This window comes from Girardinichthys multiradiatus, chromosome 15, assembly GCF_021462225.1.
Source record: "Girardinichthys multiradiatus isolate DD_20200921_A chromosome 15, DD_fGirMul_XY1, whole genome shotgun sequence".
NCBI lineage: Eukaryota > Metazoa > Chordata > Actinopteri > Cyprinodontiformes > Goodeidae > Girardinichthys > Girardinichthys multiradiatus.
Window position 1 is genome coordinate 12,011,998 of NC_061808.1, and position 23,155 is coordinate 12,035,152.

The 23,155-nt window shown below is 39.7% G+C and overlaps 2 protein-coding genes across 5 annotated transcripts; both read right to left on the minus strand.

The window, feature by feature from the left end:
• Window positions 1-1,067: 1,067 nt before the first annotated feature.
• Window positions 1,068-8,753, minus strand: tcte1 (t-complex-associated-testis-expressed 1). Its single transcript, XM_047387014.1, has 5 exons — window positions 8,648-8,753; window positions 5,550-5,679; window positions 4,197-4,771; window positions 2,309-2,758; window positions 1,068-1,273 (listed from the first exon to the last, which is right to left on the minus strand). Exons 2-5 carry the CDS (start codon window positions 5,644-5,646, stop codon window positions 1,091-1,093), a joined length of 1,305 nt encoding a protein of 434 aa, XP_047242970.1. The 5' UTR covers window positions 5,647-5,679; window positions 8,648-8,753; the 3' UTR covers window positions 1,068-1,090.
• A 3,200-nt stretch (window positions 8,754-11,953) lies between these two features.
• On the minus strand, window positions 11,954-22,269 carry rnf8 (ring finger protein 8, E3 ubiquitin protein ligase). Of its 4 annotated transcripts, none has more exons than XM_047387177.1 (9): window positions 22,027-22,269; window positions 21,703-21,831; window positions 19,386-19,834; window positions 18,032-18,239; window positions 16,682-16,744; window positions 16,438-16,527; window positions 16,253-16,360; window positions 14,884-15,088; window positions 11,954-12,356 (listed from the first exon to the last, which is right to left on the minus strand). In XM_047387177.1, the coding sequence occupies exons 1-9, from the start codon at window positions 22,147-22,149 to the stop codon at window positions 12,187-12,189; spliced, it is 1,545 nt and encodes a 514-aa protein (XP_047243133.1). In that variant the 5' UTR covers window positions 22,150-22,269; the 3' UTR covers window positions 11,954-12,186. The 4 variants fall into 4 exon arrangements, with proteins under 4 accessions (XP_047243133.1, XP_047243132.1, XP_047243135.1 ...); XM_047387176.1 differs by having other exon boundaries at window positions 11,954-12,359; window positions 22,027-22,268; XM_047387179.1 differs by having other exon boundaries at window positions 12,199-12,356; window positions 14,877-15,088; window positions 22,027-22,268.
• Between the last annotated feature and the right edge of the window lie 886 nt (window positions 22,270-23,155).

Here is a 23,155-nt window from a genome sequence, read left to right on the forward strand (position 1 = left end):
GGTGACATGATATTTTATCGTAATGATCTACAACATGGTTGACAATATTCCAGAGCAGAGAGGCTGTGATATTGTCTGTACTGCACACCTGATTTTTACTTTTTAACACTCTTATGCAGATGCATGACTTTTATTTTATTTAGGTGTTCGTTTTCAATTGACCATTCTGATACATTGTCCTGCTGCAAGATGAACCTCCATCACAGTCTTAAGTCAAAAACATCTTGTCTTTCTGGGTTGCTCTGTTTTTTGCTCCATTCACCTTTCAATCAACTCTGACCAAGACCCCACATCATGATGCTGCTGCCACCATGCTTTGACATAGTCTTTTCCTTTTTTGGATAAAGAGCTTTTCTGTGGGAACCCTGCTTTAAACATCTCCACAACTTTATCCCTGACTTTTCTGCTATGGTCCTCTGTCTTCATTATGTTGGTTGTTCACTTATGTTCTCTAACAAAGCTCTTAGGCCTTCATAAAAGAACTGCATCCATACTGAGATTAAATTACATACAGCTGCAATACTGTTATATAGTGGTATCAGAAACTGGGCTAAATACAAAGGCACAACATATATTGAAAACCATCCTTTTTCTTCACCTTCCCAATTATATGCTACTTGGTGTCCCAGTAAAATAGGTGTAAGGTCACAAAATGTGGAAAAGTTCTAAGAGGATACATTTTTGCAAGGCACTGCAACTTTTTCTTGGGCATTCAGCCCCATAATCCCTGGTTCCTAATAGTCAAACATTTTTAGATTTTGTCATGGGTTTCTGCACAAGATGCATGTTTCTGATGCTGTGGTGATTTGGCATCTTCTGCAATCCTGTGTTGCACTAATAGGTTGTGTGTTGTTTTTAGAGAAAAATACCAGGCATCAATACAGCAGCAAGACTGCATCCATTTGTCGATATGACAGCGAGAACAGAAAACATTTGGATTGGCAGTTATATCCCATAATGTTATAAATACTCACCAAGTCTGAAATCTGAAGTTAGTGCTTGAAAAACACATTTTTAATGTTAGGTGTAGGAAGCAGTTTTGGATTAAGATAAGGAGTAAGACTCGGTAGCTGATAAATGCAGGTTTATATTAAGGACTAATGGGGTTTCTAGTTCTCTGCTTGGCTTGCTGGTCCCACTCTGCACTCTGATTGGCCCACACCGCCTTGTCAATGGAGGCAGCACTCTCCTCATCAACGTCTGTCTGGCGGATATCACATTCTGTTAGAGTGCTGTTGTGAGACATTGCCTCTGCCAAAGCTTTACCTCCGGCCTGCACAAACACAAAAGACAAAGACGCACACATTTACTGGGAGTGAGGCCACAAAGAAACACAATGGCTGTGGTACATCCCAAAATGTGAGTCCTAACAGATCTGAAGACACATTTGATAACCTTGTAAAATCCCCACTCCTTGCTCACACTTTTAGAACTGTGTTTTGCTGCTGTCACCGTTGTTTTCTTTACTCTGAAACAGCTATTTCTATTTTTACAATGACCGAACCAAGGTCGGAGATACCGATATTACATTTCTGCTGTATGGGTGACTTTTGATCCTCTGCAGTGTATTTGAGACAGAGATACAGTATAGCATGAAATCATGGAGAGCAGAGAGCATGAGAAAGATAAAAAGTCAGATATGTCTCCCATGGGGGAATACTTAACTCTGCTCTCCATTACTGCATGTTTTCCACACACGTCTATGAATAATTGAAAATCTTTCTACCTCATTCATTCCATTCTCTTTACTTGCTTCAAACATGTCTGTACAGGCTGCACCATTGTGAGAAAGTAAAGACAAATAAAAAACTATTTTTTCACACTTTGGTGCCATAATCTAAGATTAATTAATATTAGAAAAGATCTAAAGATCATTTCTAATGATAATGAAAGTGTTTCACTTTGTTCTACATATCTGTTTGGCACCCAGTTCTCAGGGTTTCTACATAAATTGGAATTTTTAAGTACAATTTTTATCCATCGCTGAATTTAATAACATACATAGATTTACTGACTATTTATCAGATATTAGCTGAAGTAGAACATCAGGTCAAATATTTACTTACATGACATTTCTGCCTTTGGTGATCCTGAACATGCTTTTAGTAAATTTTACAAACTTTCCTGCTACATTTGCCATAATAATTCAACTTTAATGTTCTGCATCTTTATGACATAGATGTTGTGTTCAAATAGAAGAGGTTTTAAAACTAATACGTTTGAACCGTTTTAAGAGATAATGATTTGCTTTCATTGATCAATAAAGTAGTTGTGAAGAGAATAATTATAATGACATGCTCTATCTCACCTCTCCAAGCTCGTTGCAGGACAGATTGACGCTCTTCAGTGTTGTATTCTTTACCAGCACTTTAGAAAGTGCAACAGCAGTTATCCAGGTCACATCATTGCCTCCCAGGTGCAGGTGACTCAGAGTCGTGTTGTTCTGTAAGGCCTCGACAATGGCCTGGCCCCCTTCATCCCTCACCTGGTTTAGACGCAGGTTGAGGGACCAAAGAGTGAAATTGTTTGTCAAAGCATGGGCTATGGCTTTGGCACCAACCTCACTGATTTTGTTGTTGCACATGTTGAGTTTCTCCAGTTTGGTTTTGGTGAGAAGCTCGCCAAGCACTTTGGCCCCACTGTCTCCGATCACGTTGTGAGCTAAGTCAAGCTCTTTCAGGGAAGGATGGTCCAGCAAGCATCTTACCAGCAGGCGACACTTTTTATCCTCAACATGGCTATGACGAAGCCTCAGAAGCTGTAGACAATAAGTACTTAGAGATATAGAAGAAACAACAGTATGCAGCTCTAAATTGTCTGTATAACTGCTGATCACGTGCTAAGATCAAAGAAGATAAATGAATTATGCCAACAGAAGTAAATAATCTAATCAATACTAATCAAAAGCTGTGAATATTTTCCTGTGTGAAATGGTGGCTCAACACTCACAGATTTCTTCTGTTTTAACTTGTTTCACACTTGAATGTTTCAGGTGATCAAACTAATTCTAATATTAGATAAAGATACAAACAAAATGCAGTTTTTAAATGATGGTTTACATTTTTAAGGGAAAAAAGCAAACCAACCTGGCCCTATGTGAAAGGTCTATTGCCCCTAAATGTGAAACATGGTGGTACCAACCTTGCCTTTCAATACATTTTTATCCCACTCTTCTTTGCAGAAGTGTTTTAATTCAGTCACATTGGGAGGTTCTCAAGCAAGAACGGACGACATTACAATTAGGGTTTAAGCCCGGACTGTTTCTACACCACTCCAGAGCCTCCCTTTTGTTTTTTTGTGCCATTCCAGGATGGACTTGCTGATGTGCCTCGATTATTTGTCCTACTTCATGACAGATCATGAAAGGCCATCACACTACCACCAACATGTTTGAGTGTAGATGTCATGTTTTTACTCTGAAATGCTGTGTTAAGTTTACGTCAGATGTAATGAGATGAACACCTTCCAGAAAGTTCCCCTTTTGCCCTATCAGTCCACAGAATATTTTACCAAATGTCTTGGAGATTGTCAGGATTTTTTTTAAGGAATGTGACATTGGTGTTTGTGTCCTTGTTCAGCAGGGGTTTTTACCCTGGGACTTTCTCATGGATGCCCTTTTTGCCCAGTCTCTTTCCTGTTGATAAATCATGGAAAACAATCATTGAAAGTGAGGCAGGTGAGGCCTGCAGCCCTTTAGATGTTTTTGGTTCTTTTGTGACCTCCCGATTGAACTGTTAATGTGTTGTTGGAGAATTCTTTTGTGAACTGGCCACTCTCCATTTATAGATAATGGCTCTCACTGTTGTTTGCTGGAGACCCAAAGCCAAAGACTTAAAACAACTTTGTAACCTTTTACAGACTAATAAATGTCTTTTATCCTACTTAATTCTGTCAGATAGATCCTATTAAAGTGATTTCTTCATTCTACAGGTCTAGCAGTAATCACAACAGGGTGTGGTTTATGAAATTGAGTTCACCTTTGGAAAAAATGTAGGTTATTGGTGTAAAAATTACCATATTGTTCAAAATAAAATTGTTTGGAGGATCTGAAACAATTACGTTTGACAAAAACTGGAAAAACTGAACAAATCTGAAAGTGGAAAAATACTTTTTCACAGTACTGTAAATCAAGAAATTTGCTACTTCTTCCCTGTAAATAATGCGGTGCTATAAACTGAAGAAAGAAATATGTTTACCTTCAGAGTTTTACAGGACTTAAGAGCCATGGCGAGGTATTTACAGTCTCTGTCAGTTATTTCAAACATTGACCATTCAAAGTTCATCCCACATTTTTTGATTCTATACACCAAATGGAGCTCTTCCAGGTTTAGCAGCTCGCCCAAGACAGGCCTAAAGTCAAAGTGGTCCATAGAGGCCTCATTTTCTTCATCATTAACTACCACATCTGATTCATGAGGCTTATCCTCCTTCCTCTTCTGAGACTTCTTTACAGGCAACAACAGCTGTGAGATGTTCAACCTCCTGACATAATTTTTACAAAGAGGGAGCACATCGAGAACTGTCTTTGGCTCTGTTAAATCTGGGATAAAAAGTTCAATCATGTTCTCTAAGTGCCTCTCGAAGAACATTCGTTTCCAGCTGTGGCCGTACAGAGAGACGTCACAGATGTTCCACCTCAGCTCGCAGCACCGCTTCCAATAAACACCATCAGGGACCAGGTTGGCAGTCTCATGCAGAGGCAGGGAAGGAGGCAGCCGTTCCTGGATTAAATCTTTCTGGTCGGGTGTGAGTTTTTCAAATATTTGCGTTTCTGTAACAAGCACAAATTTTGTAATTAAGTTGATTTAATAAAAAGAGGCAGAAGAAAGAGCAACACAAGAATAAACCATTTAATTGTAGCGCTGCCAAGGATCCAACTGTTTTTTTCAAGGATTGTCCTGTGTTTGGCTTCACCTATTTCCCTTTTTCTTTAAAGAAAATCATCCCTACAGCATGATGCTGCCACCACCATGCTGCACCATAGAAATAGCGTGTTTAGGTCAATGTGCAATGTAGCTCAAGCTCAGTCAAATTGGACAGAGAGCATCTGTTGGCATCAGTTTGATAGGTTTTCATCATATTCTTCGAAGAACGGCATTCCCTCAGCATGATGCTGCCACCACCATGTTTCAAGATGGGGAAGGTGTGCTCAGAGTATTGTACATTGTTTGTACCGATAGCATTTTGCATTTAAGCCAAAAGGTTCAGGTTTGGTGTCATCTAACCAGAGCAGATTCTTGCACATATGTGCTATTTCCCCTACATTGCTTGTTGGTGATTTTAAACGGGACTCGCTTTTCTTTTAAAAAATAAACAAGTACTTGAAAAAAACTATGAAATTTTACATGAAGAAACACTTACAATACACTTTACGCCCTACATTATGATTTTGTTTTTCCTCTTTTCATTAAATGTAAAAGTAGCATTTTCCTCTTTTATAGCTGTATAATGTAGACACGTATTAAGCAGATGTTTAATGCCTTTTATAGTTTTAAGTTTAGTACAACCGACTGAAACAATGATAAATGCAAAATTACATAACAAAATACCTTCAATGGTGTTCACAATGCACTGCAGACATATGCTGGATAAACTGGGAACCAAATCCAAGCACCAGTTTGGATCTTCAGCAATGATACTTCTCATGTTTCTTTTCTTTTCCACTTGGTCAAATTGTTTCTGGAGAATAATAGGATGACTTAATAAACAATCCTGCAGTTTTGTGTGTTAAAACATTCAATTAAAAAAGTTGTAAAAAATCACAACGTACAACAGGCTCTATGTTTTACTAACATAACTGGACATATTCAACATAAATTTTAACATACAGAAAATTTTAAATAATATAAATAAACAACACTGTAATTTAAAAATGCCATTTCTGGAGAGGAAAGAATTAGGACACTCAGACATTTCCACTTAAAATGGCTAAAATTACACACCGGGTGTATCATATCAGGTGCACATGGCTAGAACATTATTACTCAGCATTTTGTAGGATGTCTGCCAGTGTGAACCCCAGATATATGGTTCGGTGTGTTCAAGACTGTTGAAGTGACTGTGCCCAGCATGGTTAAATCAAAAGAACTGTCTTAGGCCTCCACTGTCCTGGCAGTGTACCAAGCAAGAAACCCCTCAAACATCTCACAACAGCTGCAGCCACAATACACCACCCCCATCTCTCCAACCTCAAGAGGGGCCTTGGCACCTCCAACCCCCACCCTGAACCTTCCTTTTTCTGTTTTGCAGAACAGGGCTGTTTAGTTAATCAGATTTTATTTCCTACGCCAGGATCCTGAAGTTCCCCCCCACCAGCCCCCTACCCACGCCGAGGACGGCTCTTTCCATCCAGGAGAGGGACGTCAACAAACTCTTCAGGAGACAGAACCCCCGGAAAGCTGCTGGACCGGATTCTGTCTCATCAGCCAGCCTGAAGCACTGCGCTGATCAGCTGTCTCCAGTCTTCACAGACATTTTTAACACCTCACTGGAGACATGTCATGTGCCAGCCTGCTTCAAGTCCTCCACCATCGTCCCTGTTCCCAAGAAGCCAAGGACCACAGGGCTTAATGACTTCAGACCCGTCGCCCTGACCTCTGTGGTGATGAAGTCCTTTGAGCGCCTTGTGCTCTCACACCTAAAAGACATCACCGACCCCCTCCTGGACCCCCTGCAGTTTGCCTACAGAGCCAACAGGTCTGTAGACGATGCAGTCAACCTAGCCCTTCACTTCATCCTCCGGCACCTGGACTCCACAGGAACCTACGCCAGGATCCTGTTTGTGGATTTCAGCTCTGCCTTCAACACCATCGTCCCAGCTCTGCTACAGGAGAAGCTCTCCCAGCTGAGTGTGCCCGACTCCACCTGCAGGTGGATCACTGACTTCCTGTCTGACAGGAAGCAGCGCGTGAGGCTGGGGAAGCACATCTCTGACTCCCTGACCATCAGCACCGGTTCCCCCCAAGGCTGTGTTCTCTCTCCTCTGCTCTTCTCCCTGTACACCAACAGCTGCACCTCCAGTCACCAGTCTGTCAAGCTTCTGAAGTTTGCGGACGACACCACCCTGATCGGACTCATCTCTGATGGTGACGAGTCCGCGTACAGATGGGAGGTGGACCATCTGTTGGACTGGTGCAGCCAGAACAACCTTGAGCTCAACACTCTAAAGACAGTGGAGATGGTTGTGGACTTCAGGCAGAACCCAGCCCCACCTGCCCCCATCACCCTCTGTGACTCCTCAATTGACACTGTGGAATTTTTCCGCTTCCTGGGAACCATCATCTCCCAGGATCTCAAGTGGGAGCCAAACATCAGCTCCCTCATCAAGAAAGCCCAGCAGAGGATGTTCTTCCTGCGGCAGCTGAAGAAATTCAACCTGCCAAAGACTATGATGGTGCACTTCTACACAGCCATCATTGAGTCCATCCTCACCTCCTCCATCACCATCTGGTACGCCGCTGCTACAGCCAAGGATAAGGGCAGGCTGCAGCGTGTCATTCGGTCTGCTGAGAAGGTGATTGGCTGCAGTCTACTGTCGCTCCAGGAACTGTACACCTCCAGGACCCTGAAGCGGACAGGGAAGATTCTGGCTGATCCCTCCCACCCCGGTCACAGACTCTTTGAGACTCTCCCCTCTGGCAGGAGGCTGCGGTCCATCCGGACCAAAACCTCGCGCTACAAGAACAGTTTTTTCCCATCTGCCACCAGCCTGGTTAACAAAGCCCGGAAACCACCCTGACATTCTCCCTTTCCCCCACACCCCGCCTTTGTTTTGCTGACAGGACGCCTGTAACCTGCAACTCTATGCGTTACATTAACGCTCAGCTTGGACTCCTGCTTTACTTGCACTGCCATACATGCACAATGATCACCTGCACTGTTGTACCGCTCTGGCATCCTATACTGCTCTATATTTACTCTCAATCACTTAAAACTGTGCACATATAATTATATTATTTTGTAGATATGTTTATACTGTTTAAGTTGAGTACTGTATTGCACCGACTACGCCAAAACAAATTCCTTGTATGTCCAAAAACGTACTTGGCAATAAAGCTTTTCTGATTCTGATTCTGAAAGTGAGGACTGGGGACAAACTTCTTCATTTATTTCAGCCACAGTACTAGCTTTTAGGGCCTAGATTGTCCTAACTTTTTCTCTCAGTAACATAACACATTTATGTTGATATCGTTAGATAATGAGTCAAACAGTGTCTTTGTTTGTTGTTTAAAAGTAATTCCTTTCTTTTCCCATAATTAAATAAACAATATTATACAGCAATATAACATTAGTATTTAATAAAATGTTCCAATTTGTTGACATACCTCTATTTGCAGAAAAAAAAAGAAACAATTCACTTAGTTAAAAGAGCTAATCTAAATGAGTTGCTAAACATTTGGCACACATAAATTTATTTTAAAAGCTGCTTACTGAAGCTGTCCTAGTAAATTTTCAATCAAAGGAGCCAGCTAACGTTACTAAACTACGGCCAGCTAACAACTGAAAACATTAAAAAAAATTTGAAACAGACATTGTAGAATTTCACATTATCAAACTATTGTTTTTTTCGTTTAAACCTGAACAAACAAGTGACTGTGCATAAATATAGATTTTACTGCGAGATTTATATAAAGTCTTCTCAACAAACCTGTTGTATGCTGGTTTTGGGATTGACCTGTTTCCATGGAAACGAAACGCTTTCAGTGTAGTTCACGGTTTCAGGGAAATTGTAGCTACCGCCTTTCGAACGGGTCAGTGATGAAACTACCTAAAGTTTGACATGTAATTAGCCCAAACCCGATTTTTGTTTTTTGTTCACTACAGTGTTCAAACATTTTTTAAGAAGAATACGTAGACGTAGGATTAAGAAGTCGTATTTTTGAGTTATCAAAAAGTTAAATTTCCGAGCTTTAATTAAATACAACATGTAAATCGAGACGAAATCAGCATGAAAAGAACCACCGCAAATAGAGCAATGATATCCAGTTTTATAATCTTTATAAAATGAGTTTTAAAAAAAATGAATTAAAGGGATATAAATCAAACTGAAAAACATAAATCAAATAGTATGACTTGAAGTCCAAATGATTTATTTCAATACTTTATGGAAAAAAACTATGGGGATAATCAAACAACTAAAGTAGTAATGTTTAGAGATAGACTTATGTTCCTCATATATATATATATATATATATATTTAAAAAAAACAAGAATCTTGATGACAGTAAACTGCTTTTGTGTTTTGTTTTTATTTTTTTTATCAGTGTGGAAGACCAGTACATACTGAGTACCTCATTCTGTTTCCACAGCCAACAGCCAGATGGACCTCAGATACGGATCATAGGTCTCTTGGATTAGAAAAAAGTGGATGGAGTGAATCCATCTGTCTGATAAACAACAACATGAAGGAGGTGTCCAGATAACTGTGTAGGAGGGGGTATTGAGGGACAGGGAAGTGTGTGACACAAATAACAAATGTAAAAACGCAAACTGGTGGGTATGAAATTATATCATTACCTGAATATTTACTCGAGCGTTGTCCTGCAACAGATTTCACAGCAGCTGCATAATACTAAGATTTCTTCTTTAAGGTGCCTTGCACCCATGACACTTTTCCACTTTTTTTAACTCCACAAACCTTTTTTTGTTTTACTATTTGAGGTATATATTGAGATTGTATGTGAAAATGATGTAGGTTTTCAAAGTGAAAATCTGGAAAGGGTGGAATGCATTTCTATTTTGTTACCTTTTATTTGATATCCCGAAATAATGCAACCCACACCCTGTAGTTATTGTCATATAAATGGCATATTTTTTGTTTTCTTGACTGAAAAAAGATTGAATCCTGGTGAGTCCAAGGAATTGTTTTTATGCACCTTGTTTTTCATATTGGCCACAGAGAGCATGCCACAGAGAGAATAATGGCTGTTAGAGGGATCAGGAGCTTCGTCCATGAATCTGATGTTGAGTCCGATTGGAAGATGAGAGGCTCCAACTACACTCCCCAGGCAGTCCATCAGTCCTGTGTTTGTGTAATACAGCCTAACGGACACAAGCTCAGCCTTAATGGACTGGCGTGACATCAGTCAATGCAGGAGGTGAATTTACTCTATGAACTCTTGTCCCTGTGTACTCTGGAAGAAGCCACTGTGATTGCAAATGACAGTTCCGGGATACCTAGCACCACACAGAAGCTGATGTTGGTTTGTGCAGCCATTGTGTTTGCATGAAACAGCACAATTCAGCTGCAAATCTTTATAGGACTACGAAAAAAAAAAACTAACAATAATGATAATAAAATCACATCAATAGTTTACAGGGTTGGTCTGTATAAGTCAAAGGACATATTCTTGGAAAAGTTCAAATTACACACAAGATGGTCATGAGTCCAAAAAGTAATATTTATTTGTTTTTCTTTGCAGAAACCCAAATAATCCAGAATAAACCAGCTACAACAGGGAGAGATAAATTCTCCCTAGCATGTTGGCTCATGCCTCAAATGAAACACACTTGTTCATTGGTCCATTCTCCACCCTATGTTGGAGGGACAAATACTTTTTTCACAGCACTGTTTACCACTAATGAACCATCAAATGTTCAAAGAAGTAGTTTAACACATGCAGAAACACCTTTGTCTTTCTGGAGCACAGTGTGACAACACTGTTCCCCTTGTGCCATCACACTTACATTTGCTCTCATAACACCAAGAGGTGTTGCAATAGTTCCTAAGCAACACTGCATTTAATTACAAAAAGACAGAAGGAGAGGGGAGGATTTAACCTGTTTCTTCGAAAAAAGAAACCTTCTTACAGAATTGACTCCCACTCCCACAGCTACTGATACACTTATGTGTGATACCATTAAATGAGAAAATTGCATGTTTATTTGTAGGTTAAAAAAATATACTATTAATTAATGTGGGTTTTAGCTGAAACAAATGAGAAAAATTGCTCTATTTTAAGTTTAAGTTAAGCGCTTTCTTTCATACTGCAGGTACCGACGTGTATGGTCTAAATGAAGTATATAAAGTGTAAAACAAAGGCAAATTATTGATTATTTCTGATACTAACCAAAGACTTAAAAAGCGTGTTTTGGTTGGGGAAAAGCAGAGAGAGCAGAGGTAAACCCAGTGAGTGATTGATGCCCTTCCTTTTCTGAACACATGTCCTTTCAGCACATCTCCGCTAGTTTGCAAAGCATGTGATTCCTAGAAGACAAGGCGACTCTGGACTCAAGATTCAGCCTATTCCACATACACGAAAAAACAACATTCATCATATGAAAACGCAGAATTCAGAAATGTGTACCAGTTGTTCTAATTGGTTTAGTTATTTGGATTCTAAATTAAAACTTTCAAGAAATCCTTTATATTTTACATCTTGCAAAAAATATTCACACCTCTCAAAAATCTGAAAAGCGTTGCATATATTTGTTAGGGTAAGACTTTTCCAGCCTCAATAAGCTTTCTTTCAGGATTTCCTTGTATTTTGCGTCATCCATTTTCCCATCAACTTGAAACAGCTTCCCTGTTCTTGCTGAAGCATGATGCAACCACCATTTTTTTTTTAAACTATAATTTTCCCACCCCTTTATAATTTGTGCAAAAAAAAAAAAAAATCCTAATAAACCACATAGGCGTTGAGAAGTCTAGTCCACATGTGCTACAGAATTAGCACATTTATAAGCAAGTTATTTCAGACAACTAAATATGAAGAATCTAAAGGAAAGTCTTTAAAATATTGCATTAGCACACAATGTATATCTTGCAATGTATTATCGCTGAAGCACTGAAAATGATTTGTTTTTGCATGTCCTCCAAAATCTTCCTGAAAAACGTTATTTTTTTTATCCCATTAAGAATGACTGTTTGCCATCTGTTGTTAAGGATGTATTAGTATCCCAAGATGTTTGCATACACAAAGTAAACCCCAATAAAAGAAGATAAGAATAAGAGTGATGGTGAAAATGCATAGGAAGCAACTTTATTCCTTAAGCTGTAAATTCACAGAATAACTCAAATGATCTCTTTACAAAAACAAACATTAAACACAAAGGAACATTTTGTGGATTCCTGATGAACCCAAAAGGTTTTTGTACTATATCCTAAACATCCTCAGAACATTCCAGAGAATGCTAAAACTCCACAAAGTCCAGTTAGCATTCCAGCCAACAGGGGAGGAAAACGGGCTAATCTTCAAATTCACCAAAACTGTCCTCCGAGTCCAAATGGATGCTGCTGTCCGTCTCCACAGAGACCACAGAGCTGAGACTGCTGTTTATGGACACCATGCTACTGTTGCTGTCACTGCTCCTGCTACTGTCGTCATCGTGGATCACCGTCACCTCAGCGGTGGCGGCTGCTGGAAAACACAGAGGAACACAATTTGAGATTGGTCCTGCAGTCTTCAGCGGCGCTCTCTCAGGACTAAGTCAAATAACAATGCTTCATAGTACTGCCATCTTGTGTTTGAAATGTTTATTTCCTTCCACTTCCACTTTCACCAGCACCTCTCCTATTAATGTACAATATCTCTTTAAAAACTTCTAACCAGCTTAACACACATTCTGAGATTTGTAACCTTCATGAAACAAATACGTTTATTAAATGCTTAGATTAATGACACTCGTGCCCGTCAAGAATGCATCTAAACTTCTGGCTGGAACAGAAATTTATCAGATATACAGGCCCTTCTCAAAATATTAGCATATTGTGATAAAGTTCATTATTTTACATAATGTCATGATGAAAATTTAACATTCATATATTTTAGATTCATTGCACACTAACTGAAATATTTCAGGTCTTTTATTGTCTTAATACGGATGATTTTGGCATACAGCTCATGAAAACCCAAAATTCCTATCTCACAAAATTAGCATATTTCATCTGACCAATAAAAGAAAAGTGTTTTTAATACAAAAAACGTCAACCTTCAAATAATCATGTACAGTTATTCACTCAATACTTGGTCGGGAATCCTTTTGCAGAAATGACTGCTTCAATGTGGCGTGGCATGGAGGCAATCAGCCTGTGGCACTGCTGAGGTCTTATGGAGGCCCAGGATGCTTCGATAGCGGCTTTTAGCTCATCCAGAGTGTTGGGTCTTGAGTCTCTCAACGTTCTCTTCACAATATCCCACAGATTCTCTATGGGGTTCAGGTCAGGAGAGTTGGCAGGCCAATTGAGCACAGTGATACCATGGTCAGTAAACCATTTACCAGTGGTTTTGGCACTGTGAGCAGGTGCCAGGTCGTGCTGAAAAATGAAATCTTCATCTCCATAAAGCTTTTCAGCAGATGGAAGCATGAAGTGCTCCAAAATCTCCTGATAGCTAGCTGCATTGACCCTGCCCTTGATAAAACACAGTGGACCAACACCAGCAGCTGACACGGCACCCCAGACCATCACTGGCTGTGGGTACTTGACACTGGACTTCTGGCATTTTGGCATTTCCTTCTCCCCAGTCTTCCTCCAGACTCTGGCACCTTGATTTCCGAATGACATGCAGAATTTGCTTTCATTCGAAAAAAGTACTTTGGACCACTGAGCAACAGTCCAGTGCTGCTTCTCTGTAGCCCAGGTCAGGCGCTTCTGCCGCTGTTTCTGGTTCAAAAGTGGTTTGACCTGGGGAATGCGGCACCTGTAGCCCATTTCCTGCACACGCCTGTGCACGGTGGCTCTGGATGTTTCTACTCCAGACTCAGTCCACTGCTTCCGCAGGTCCCCCAAGGTCTGGAATCGGCCCTTCTCCACAATCTTCCTCAGGGTCCGGTCACCTCTTCTCGTTGTGCAGCGTTTTCTGCCACACTTTTTCCTTCCCACAGACTTCCCACTGAGGTGCCTTGATACAGCACTCTGGGAACAGCCTATTCGTTCAGAAATTTCTTTCTGTGTCTTACCCTCTTGCTTGAGGGTGTCAATAGTGGCCTTCTGGACAGCAGTCAGGTCGGCAGTCTTACCCATGATTGGGGTTTTGAGTGATGAACCAGGCTGGGAGTTTTAAAGGCCTCAGGAATCTTTTGCAGGTGTTTAGAGTTAACTCGTTGATTCAGATGATTAGGTTCATAGCTCGTTTAGAGACCCTTTTAATGATATGCTAATTTTGTGAGATAGGAATTTGGGGTTTTCATGAGCTGTATGCCAAAATCATCCGTATTAAGACAATAAAAGACCTGAAATATTTCAGTTAGTGTGCAATGAATCTAAAATATATGAATGTTAAATTTTCATCATGACATTATGGAAAATAATTAACTTTATCACAATATGCTAATAAGTTGAGAAGGACCTGTACAGATCAAATCACTCTTGTCTTGCATTTGGGTGACTGTGACCCTGCGTGACCCTGCTTGAGTATTTAGCTTTTTGACATTCACAGTAGGGCTACACGATAATAGAAAATCTTGCAATGGCAATACTATTAGTAAATATAGCAATGCCAATGTCTTCTTTCCTCTCTCATCTGTGCTTCCATCAGTCCATGAGCTCTAGCATTTTGGCATCTGCTGCTATTACATTAGAAAGAAAAATGCAAGTTAATAACACTTGGAATATATTAACCAACAATTATTATACTCCAAACAGTCCTATGCAATATGAATAACGCACACACTGATATTGCGATGATGATATAATTGCAATATGTTGTGCAGCCTTAATTTACAGCCTTTGCAAATTGTGAATAAATATGCAAAAAGAAGAAAAAATATTCATGTGCCGTAGCGCTGTGAGCACGTTATTAATCCCATGCATAGTTTTTTTGGTTCACACATAATGAAAGCTAAGAAATATTTTTATTGCAACTTCTATCTGCATGAAAATGTGCATCTTTAAAGCGTATGAGCATCTATGAGTACAGACGGCAATCAGAACGCACCTCTCACCTTTCCTCTCAGTGATGAGGGTCTGCCGCCGGGCCTTCATGTCAAGGCTTAGGTTCTCCACCATGCGGTCGATGCAGTTATCCAGAGCCAGACAGCGGGTCTGTGACTGGATGGCCTGACGGCAGATGGGACACTCATCTTTCTTGTTGCGCCACTGCTTGATGCAGTAACAGCAGAAACTGTGGGCACAGTTCAGGATGACGGCCTGTAACAGAGGGAGTCCGTAGAGGGGTTAAAAACCGAAAACCCAGTTTAATACAAGATTTATTTCCCAGCTTTACAGCTTTATGTTTCTTTTGATTTTTTGTTCTATTTGGGCTGTTTAATATTAGCTCCTATTTGAGGCGCCCTCTGGTGGTAGCGACTGTAATCAGAGTTTCATAAAAACCAACTAAGGCTATGTTCACACTGCAGGTCTTAATGCTCAAATCCAAATTTTTCAAGGATTTTTTTTTTTTTTTTGTGTGGTCGTTCACATTACTTTGAAAACGTTGCGGCTCCAAAGTAACCATGCGCATAAAAACAATACGAGCGTAGTGAAGCGCAGCACAACAGTAAACACGGGGAAATAGGTGCTAACAGAAGCATTTATTGTGTCAGCGGGTGCTGTGTTGGAAACGTGTGAATAAAAGGAGAGTGCAACTCTTTATTGATCCGGTTTAGGGAGATATCTGACTGCCAATTCAGCACAACAAACTATTTGGAATGCGGAGACACAGCCAGCAATGGTGGGGCAGGGATGTTTACAACTTTACAGAAACCGAGTTTATTTAGAACTTTATCATGTTGAGGGCAACTTTTACTCATATATGTCAGCGTCTCTACTCTCAACTCCACAGGTAGAAGACTTGATGCAATCCAGTGTATGGGACTGCAGCAGGGGCAGATCATCACATGCTCGGTAACCTCAGTAGTCCTTTGTTCGAAGGGTTGTATACGAATTTTACAATACAAACTACGTCCCACATCCAGACGGTACCTATGAGCCTTTCAATTAGGATTAAATAAAGTTTTATCTCTGTTTATTAACGAGCTCTAACGTCTCGCTGTCTCTCCACGGTGCAGTACTATTCTAGCCCCACGTCTGTTTTGCTAACTGCTAACATTTCCTGTTGGGCGGTGCAAAGTTGTGACGAATGTAATGGAAAGTGACGTCAAAATCACATCTAATCCGCCTTGGTCGTTCCCACCGGAGTCACATTCCACTAGATCAGATACGAGTCGGAATTAGGACCACATATGAATGTGGCTCAAATGTGACTAGAAAAAGTCAGATTTGGGCCAGATATGAGCATTCAACACTTGTTCTAAAAAGTCTGTGTGAACGGGGCCTAAAAGACTTTGGTACAAAACTGATTATGAAACCAACCTCGATGAAGAGCTCTGAGCAGATGATGCACTGAAGCTCATTCTCCAGGACTTCAGTAACTTGAGTAACTACCTCTTCTTTCTGGGCCCTTGCCTTTTCTTTCTCCTCCTGCACAAACAGAAAGATTTAGGGATTAAAAGTGATCATTGAAACAAGTGAAAAACATAAAATTATGATAAATATACCTTTGTTACTTCAAGCTCTTTGTTTTTAGCCGATATAATCTCCTCAAAGCCTTTTCGAGAGAGGGCAAGTTCGTCTATCACTTTCTTTTGCTGTTGGAAACAAATAGGATCAAACTTGATCAGATTCGAGTGTTATAAAACCATTAAGTCTCGAAAGTGTTATTCTTAAAAACACCTGATACACAAAATCACTATAAATAGGTTTATATGACAGTTACTTAGATGCTTTTTTTGAGTTTCTTACCTCATGTAAGGCCTCTTTAAGCTGTTGTTTCATGAGCTCATCTTGGTGGTGTGTTTTCTGCTCCTGATTAAATATGAGTGATCAATAAAGTGTTTGACTTTAGCAATAAATTTATAAATATAGTTCACCTCAGATTAAATATGCAACCAGGCTGCTTGAATTTAAATATGTTTAAAACTTAAACATTTAAAAATGTTACATAACATTCCTCTTATGACACTACAGGTCTTTTCTAAGTTCAGCAATGAAAATTCAACAAAATCAAAATCGAGACCAAAGCATTGCGGTTCCACTTTATATAGACCACAACTGAATGATTAAAGTGTGAAAGGAAAGAATTTAAAAGCATATGTCCCCTTTAAGGAGTTAGAAAAAACCCAAATCAACCTATAATGAAATATACCAGTACATTTATTACAGTGCCTTATAGAAGTATTCATACCCCTTGAACTTTTATATTTTTTGTCACTTTAAAAAATCACAAACCTCAGTGTATTTTGTTGGCATTTGGTGTTTTAGATCAACACAAGGAAGAACATAATTGCGACAAGTAAAAAAGCCACTGTTGAAGGACAAACATTAGAACTCTTGTTTAAAGTTTGTCATAAGCCTCACAGGAGACAGCAAACATCTATAAATGTGTGTCAGATGAGACTCAAACTTAACATTTTGGTCTACATGGAAAACTCTGAATGTGGCAGAAAACTAACACTGCACATCACCTTAACACACCATCCCCACAATGAAACATAGGGGCGACACCGTCATGCTGTGGGGATGCTTTTCTTCAGCAGGGGCATAGAAGGTGGATGGAGCTAAACACAGGTCGAACCTGTTGGAGGCAGCTAAAGACTTGAGAGGTTCGCCTTCAAGAAGGACAATAACCTTAAACATGAAACAAGAAAGTAATAACTCAGATCAAAGAATATCTATGTGCTAGAAAGGCTCGGTAAGACCCAAATCCAAAAGAAAATTTGTGGCACGACTAACATTAAATCCTATTTTGCAGTGAAGAGTGGGCAGCAATTTTCAGTCTTAAGCGTACAAAGCTGGGAAATGCATATCACAAAAGACCTGCAGCTGTTACGTCAGCTAAATGTCTCAACTGAAAATTGTTTTCTATCCACTTCACAATTATTCACCGCCTTGTGTTAGTCTATCACACCAAATTCTGTCAAAATAATAATACCTTAAATTATGTTGTTGTAACTTGACAAAAATGCGGAAAAGTTCATGAGGTATGAAAACAATGGCTGTTAATCTGGAACCTTTACCTTGGAAAAATAAAAAAGCTCCATTATAACCTAATATTGTGAATGTTTACCACATTGCAGAGAAAAACCACCGCACCTCTAAGTGCCTCCTTGTTTCGCTGAAGGATCTCTCCAACGTCTCCATGCGGTGCATTTTGGCTCTGAGAGCCTCTAGCTGAGCCTGCAGCTCCTGGACCTGCTCCCCCTGGAGAGGGTCTGCCTGTCTGGGCTCTCCTTCGAGAGATTCGACCTGCCTCTGCGTGTCATTAACCTGCTCCCTTAGCAGCAAAATATTCTGGCTGTACCTGAAGAGACAGGAAGATAACATAAGACAAGTTAGATGCGTGTTCTTTTCCACATTTTAATTTAAACATAAAGAAAAAAACTTGGAAAAGAAATGAAATCTAAGCAGAAGGTCGAAGTTTAATTTGGTGTGTTCTTTAATACCCTAAAAACACACACACTTCTATGTGATTAAATTAATATAAATCACAAACTAATTTTTTTATCATGGATAAATAGATTGTTGAATTTTTCTTTGTCACGTGAAGTACTTTTGAGCAGTCAGTACGCTGTATCCTAATGATGACGGGCAAAACCTTCTGTTTTAGAGAATCTTGAAGGGTCTGTGTTGGGAAAACGGAGCACACTGAATTTTGTTTCAACCAAACACTATGTTATCAATTTCTGCTCTGTATCCCTTTTAAATTAAACAGTTGCATCTCGAGTGTGTGTGAACAAGTGTTTATGACATCCATCCATCCATCCTCGCTTTTCCGAGATGGGGACGCAGGGGTAACAGGTCCAGGGAAACCCAGACATCCCTCTCCCGAGCGACATCTTCCAGCTCATCCTGGGGGATCTCTAGGTGTTCCCAGGCCAGAGAGGATATATAGTCCTTCCAACGAGTTCTGGATCTTTTCCAGGGTCTCATCCCTGTTGGAAGTGCCTGGAAAATCTTCGGAGGGAGGCACCCAGGGGGCATCCTGATCAGATGCCCAAACCACCTCGGCTGACTCGTTTCGATGCGGAGGAGCAGCGGATCTACTTCCATCTATCTCTAAGGCTTAGTCCAGCTACTCTCCAAAGGAATGAGATGAGCAGCAGGTAAGGCACTGACAAAAACACCAAATTCAATAAATAGCTGCATTATTCCTTTAAAATACTCTGAAGAAATATAAAAAAAACCAGAAGAGACTTTTGGAGTTGGGTGTCTAAAGGAAATCTTGAAATGAATTTGTAGCAGCTGCGGAGTAACTAATCAAAGCTAAAGTGGAAACAGTTTATTAGTAAATAATCATTTTCAACCAAAATTATTAATCCCAGTCAATCTTTGAGCCATTAAAGAGAGAAAACTAACTGACCAAACAAGCTTTTTTTTAAGAGCCTAATTTGTTCTTCTATTGATTAACGGACTTAATTAAGACGACCAATTAAATAAACTGCCTTACATCTGCAAGTTGTCGAGGTCCAAGGCAGAACTGGTGCCATCGGAAGTCTGATCTCCTTCATGCACTTGTCTGCTGGTTGCAGTCTCCTCAGGCTGTGTGTGACTGAGCCGCTGCGTTGGCTTCGTAGGAGACAGGGGACAGGGCTTTGCAAAGGACTTGTCTGCAGAAGAGCAGCGGTAAAGCTTATGCTTTGAGGTAGAAGGCTCAACCTCTTCTACACCCAACTTCCTCTTGACCTTTTTGGGTGTGTGGGCTGCTTTAGTGTCCTCTTTATGTCCCTTTACCAGGCAGGGTTTAATGTCTTTGAGCGGCAGCCGGATGAGAATGTAGTCAAACTCCACTTTGGTTCCTAACAAAGGAACTCCAAGCCGGATAGAGTCTCCAAGTCTGAGCAGATGGGGTTGCTCCGAAGGTATCCGCTCTCCGTTCACCCACACACCGTTGAGACTCTGGGAAGTAAAGTAACACAGTGTTTACAAGCTGCTGCTGTATGTAATGCCTTGAAATACCTTGGCTCTTCTGTATATGTTAGGGAACAGATTTATTTGAATCTGGACAATTACAAATGGTAATATGGTCGAGTGAGACACAGAGTTACAGAACATAGTTTATGTTGATGCAACTAGTAACACTGCCTATTTTTGTTAGTCTCGTTCAATAACACGTGATCTGCATTTTAAAATCGTCTTGCTAGGGGGAAAGTCAGTGAGTCTGCTATTAGAGCTCTAGAATTGCTCTCCAAACATGCTCAAAAACATTCTGGATGAAAACAAGATTCAAACCAAAAAACAAACACACTATTGACCAAGTTTGAGCTTTCTTTAAACTCGAATCTAGTAATTACAATCTCAAATGACTTGACTCTGGCTTACCTACGGGATTTCGTCTCCTACCATCCTGTAAAATCTCAGCATTAAGCTTTATGTACAGCCTCCCCTTCCAGTAAAGCTATTACTAGAAGGGTGGTACAACCATCCATCCATCTTCTATACCTGTTCTGGACTAGAGGTGGGGTACAACCTAGACAGGTTGCCAGTCCATCACAGGGCAACAAAGAGACACACAGGCAGAAAAACAACCATGCACACACACACACATACCTAAGAGCAATTTAGAGAGACCAGGTAACCTAATAGTCATGTCTTTGGGGTGTGGGAGGAAGTCGGAGTACCCGGAGAGAACCCATGCATGTACAAGACTTCAATTCATCTTCCCAGGACTCAACCCAGTACCTTCTTGCTGCAAGGCAACAGTACAGGCCACAAAGAGCACCACTTTGATTAAATTTAATTTTGAAAACCAATGAAACCTTTAAACGCCAACTTAACAGGACATACTTTTTAACTGATTTATTTTTTTCATGGTGCTGGCATTACAAGACGCTATGTGTGGAGGAAAACTACTGCTGTACACCACCCTATAGACATTATCTCCATGGTAAAACATGGTGGTGGCCACATCATGCTGTGGGAAGACAAATACAGGGAAATCCTGGAAGGAAACCTGTTAGAGGCTGCAAAAGACTGGAGACCGAGCCAGACGTTTGCCTACCAGCAGTACACACCGACCCTAAACATACAGCCTACATATAGTACTGGTTTACATTTAAGCGTATTTAAGTGTTAAAGTAGCTGCAGTGTCTGAGGAAAACACCTGCCATCAATTATAGTGAATTTGATTTAACAGAAAGAAAACTTATCTGTTCTACTAGGATTTTCCTGCCATTTACTTATTTGATTTATTCATTTAAAGCCATTGTTTTGTATAGAGGTTATAAAAGATCAATAGGATTTAGTTGTACAAAAGTATTAGGAGAAGAGTGCAGAAAAACATAGCACTGTACGGCACAGGGACAACAGTCAACTGTAATTGGAGAAAAATCAAGGTTGTGTTGCTACTGGCATTTAGGACAAGACAATTACATGTGAGCCTGAAACAGTGGACTGGGATGGAAAGCGTAATAGTAAGGCCAAAAAGACACACACAGCTGAACGGTATGAGTACAGAAGTGCTAAAAATGTCAAAACAGCCTACATGGTACAAGAGGACATTAGATGTAGTGTGAAAAAATAATGGACCCAGGACTGAACCTTGTGGAACCCCAGAGGTTATATAGAGACAATGTTAAGAGAACTGGCTTACCCTTAACAGGAAGTGTACTATAAAATGTTTTAATATAAAACATGAATGTAGGAACAGATTGACAAAGAAAAAAAAGTTTTTTTAAGCACCATTTAGGCTTTTACTACATACGTTTGAGGAGAAAACTGACAACCACTGACATATTGAGAAATTAGCTCAAAAGACAGCTGGTCACCTTCTTGTCTGTCACAGTCCACTGGCCGTCTTCCCTTTGCATGAAGGAACAGTGCAGTCTGGAGATCATGAGAGGGCAAGTTGAAGATAAGAGCTGGTGGGTTACCTCCACACCGCGTCCAACAGTGACCTGGACAGTCAAAAATAAACATGAAACTGCTGCACTTTACTTGGATTACGTCATGCTGAATACCTAAAAATAAAAAAACCAAACGACAAATAAAAGAAATATGTATTTAAAGGGGTGATAAGGACACTTATGTATAAACTTTAAAACTGCACAGTCCTTAAGTTTTGCCTGTTAGCTAACATTAGCCAACTGCACCTCTGCGTTTTCGAACAAACGAAGCCAGTCCGAGTTTTTTCCGACTCTCATCAGACATGAAACCTCCGTCTCCGAACAGTCCTCCTCCTCAACCGCACAACTATCCGTAGTTACAGTATTCATGTTACCCCATTTCGGTTAGAGGCCACTTCGACCTAAAACACCCCCAACGTTACGGTTCTCGGTCACATCGCTGCTACTACCGCCTGCTGACGCTGTAGCTCTGAACCACAACCAAAAAGACCGGAAAAGGCTGCTTTCTTTTCAAAATAAAGGCGCTTCATATTAAATCTGGTGAAATCAACTCTCGACCTATTTTCTGTTTATAATAATAATACATTAATAATGATTTAGACTGCTGTGAGTTTAGCAACAATAAGCGAGCATTACCAAATGCTTTAACAAAAAAAGAACTACTTAATGTTACTTTTTGAATGCAGATAATGATTTATTAAACGTTCTGTGTATCTGTTTTGTTTAAATGATTAATTTACTTATGCATAGGATTCTTTTTATTTGTTTGTTTATTTATTTAATCAATTAATCAACCAAAGGCATTTTATTTATTGTAAATAAACAAACGTAATTAATTATTTATAGACAAGTCCAAAAAAAAGTATGTATTTATTTTAAATACATTTATATATTTGTTAACATATAAATAAAACACCACTAATTTATCTTGTCATTTATTATAAAAAACATTTATTCCTAGACAATGAATCATATATTGTATAGGCATTATTTTTTTAAAGCAACCGTAAAAATTAATAAATTCATTAAAAATAAAGTAGGTTTATCATTTAGAATCACGCGTGTATTTATTTATTATCTTTTTTATTTATTCATTTAAGATGAATAAGTTATTTTATAAAGAAGAAAAGCCAAATTTTCAGTCTCATGATGTATAAAGATGGCAGACATTACTCAACAAACTTGCAGTTTCAGGGGGTCACAAAATAACCCCGAACATCTAAAACACTGCAAACCCTATTTGCCTCAGTTAAGATCTCTTTTTGTTATTTAAAAATAAGAAAGAGAATGAGCACAAATGGTATTCACGAGAGAGTTCCAAGGTGAAAACCCATGTTAAGCAAAAAGGATAAAAAGGCTATTTACCTTGATGGAC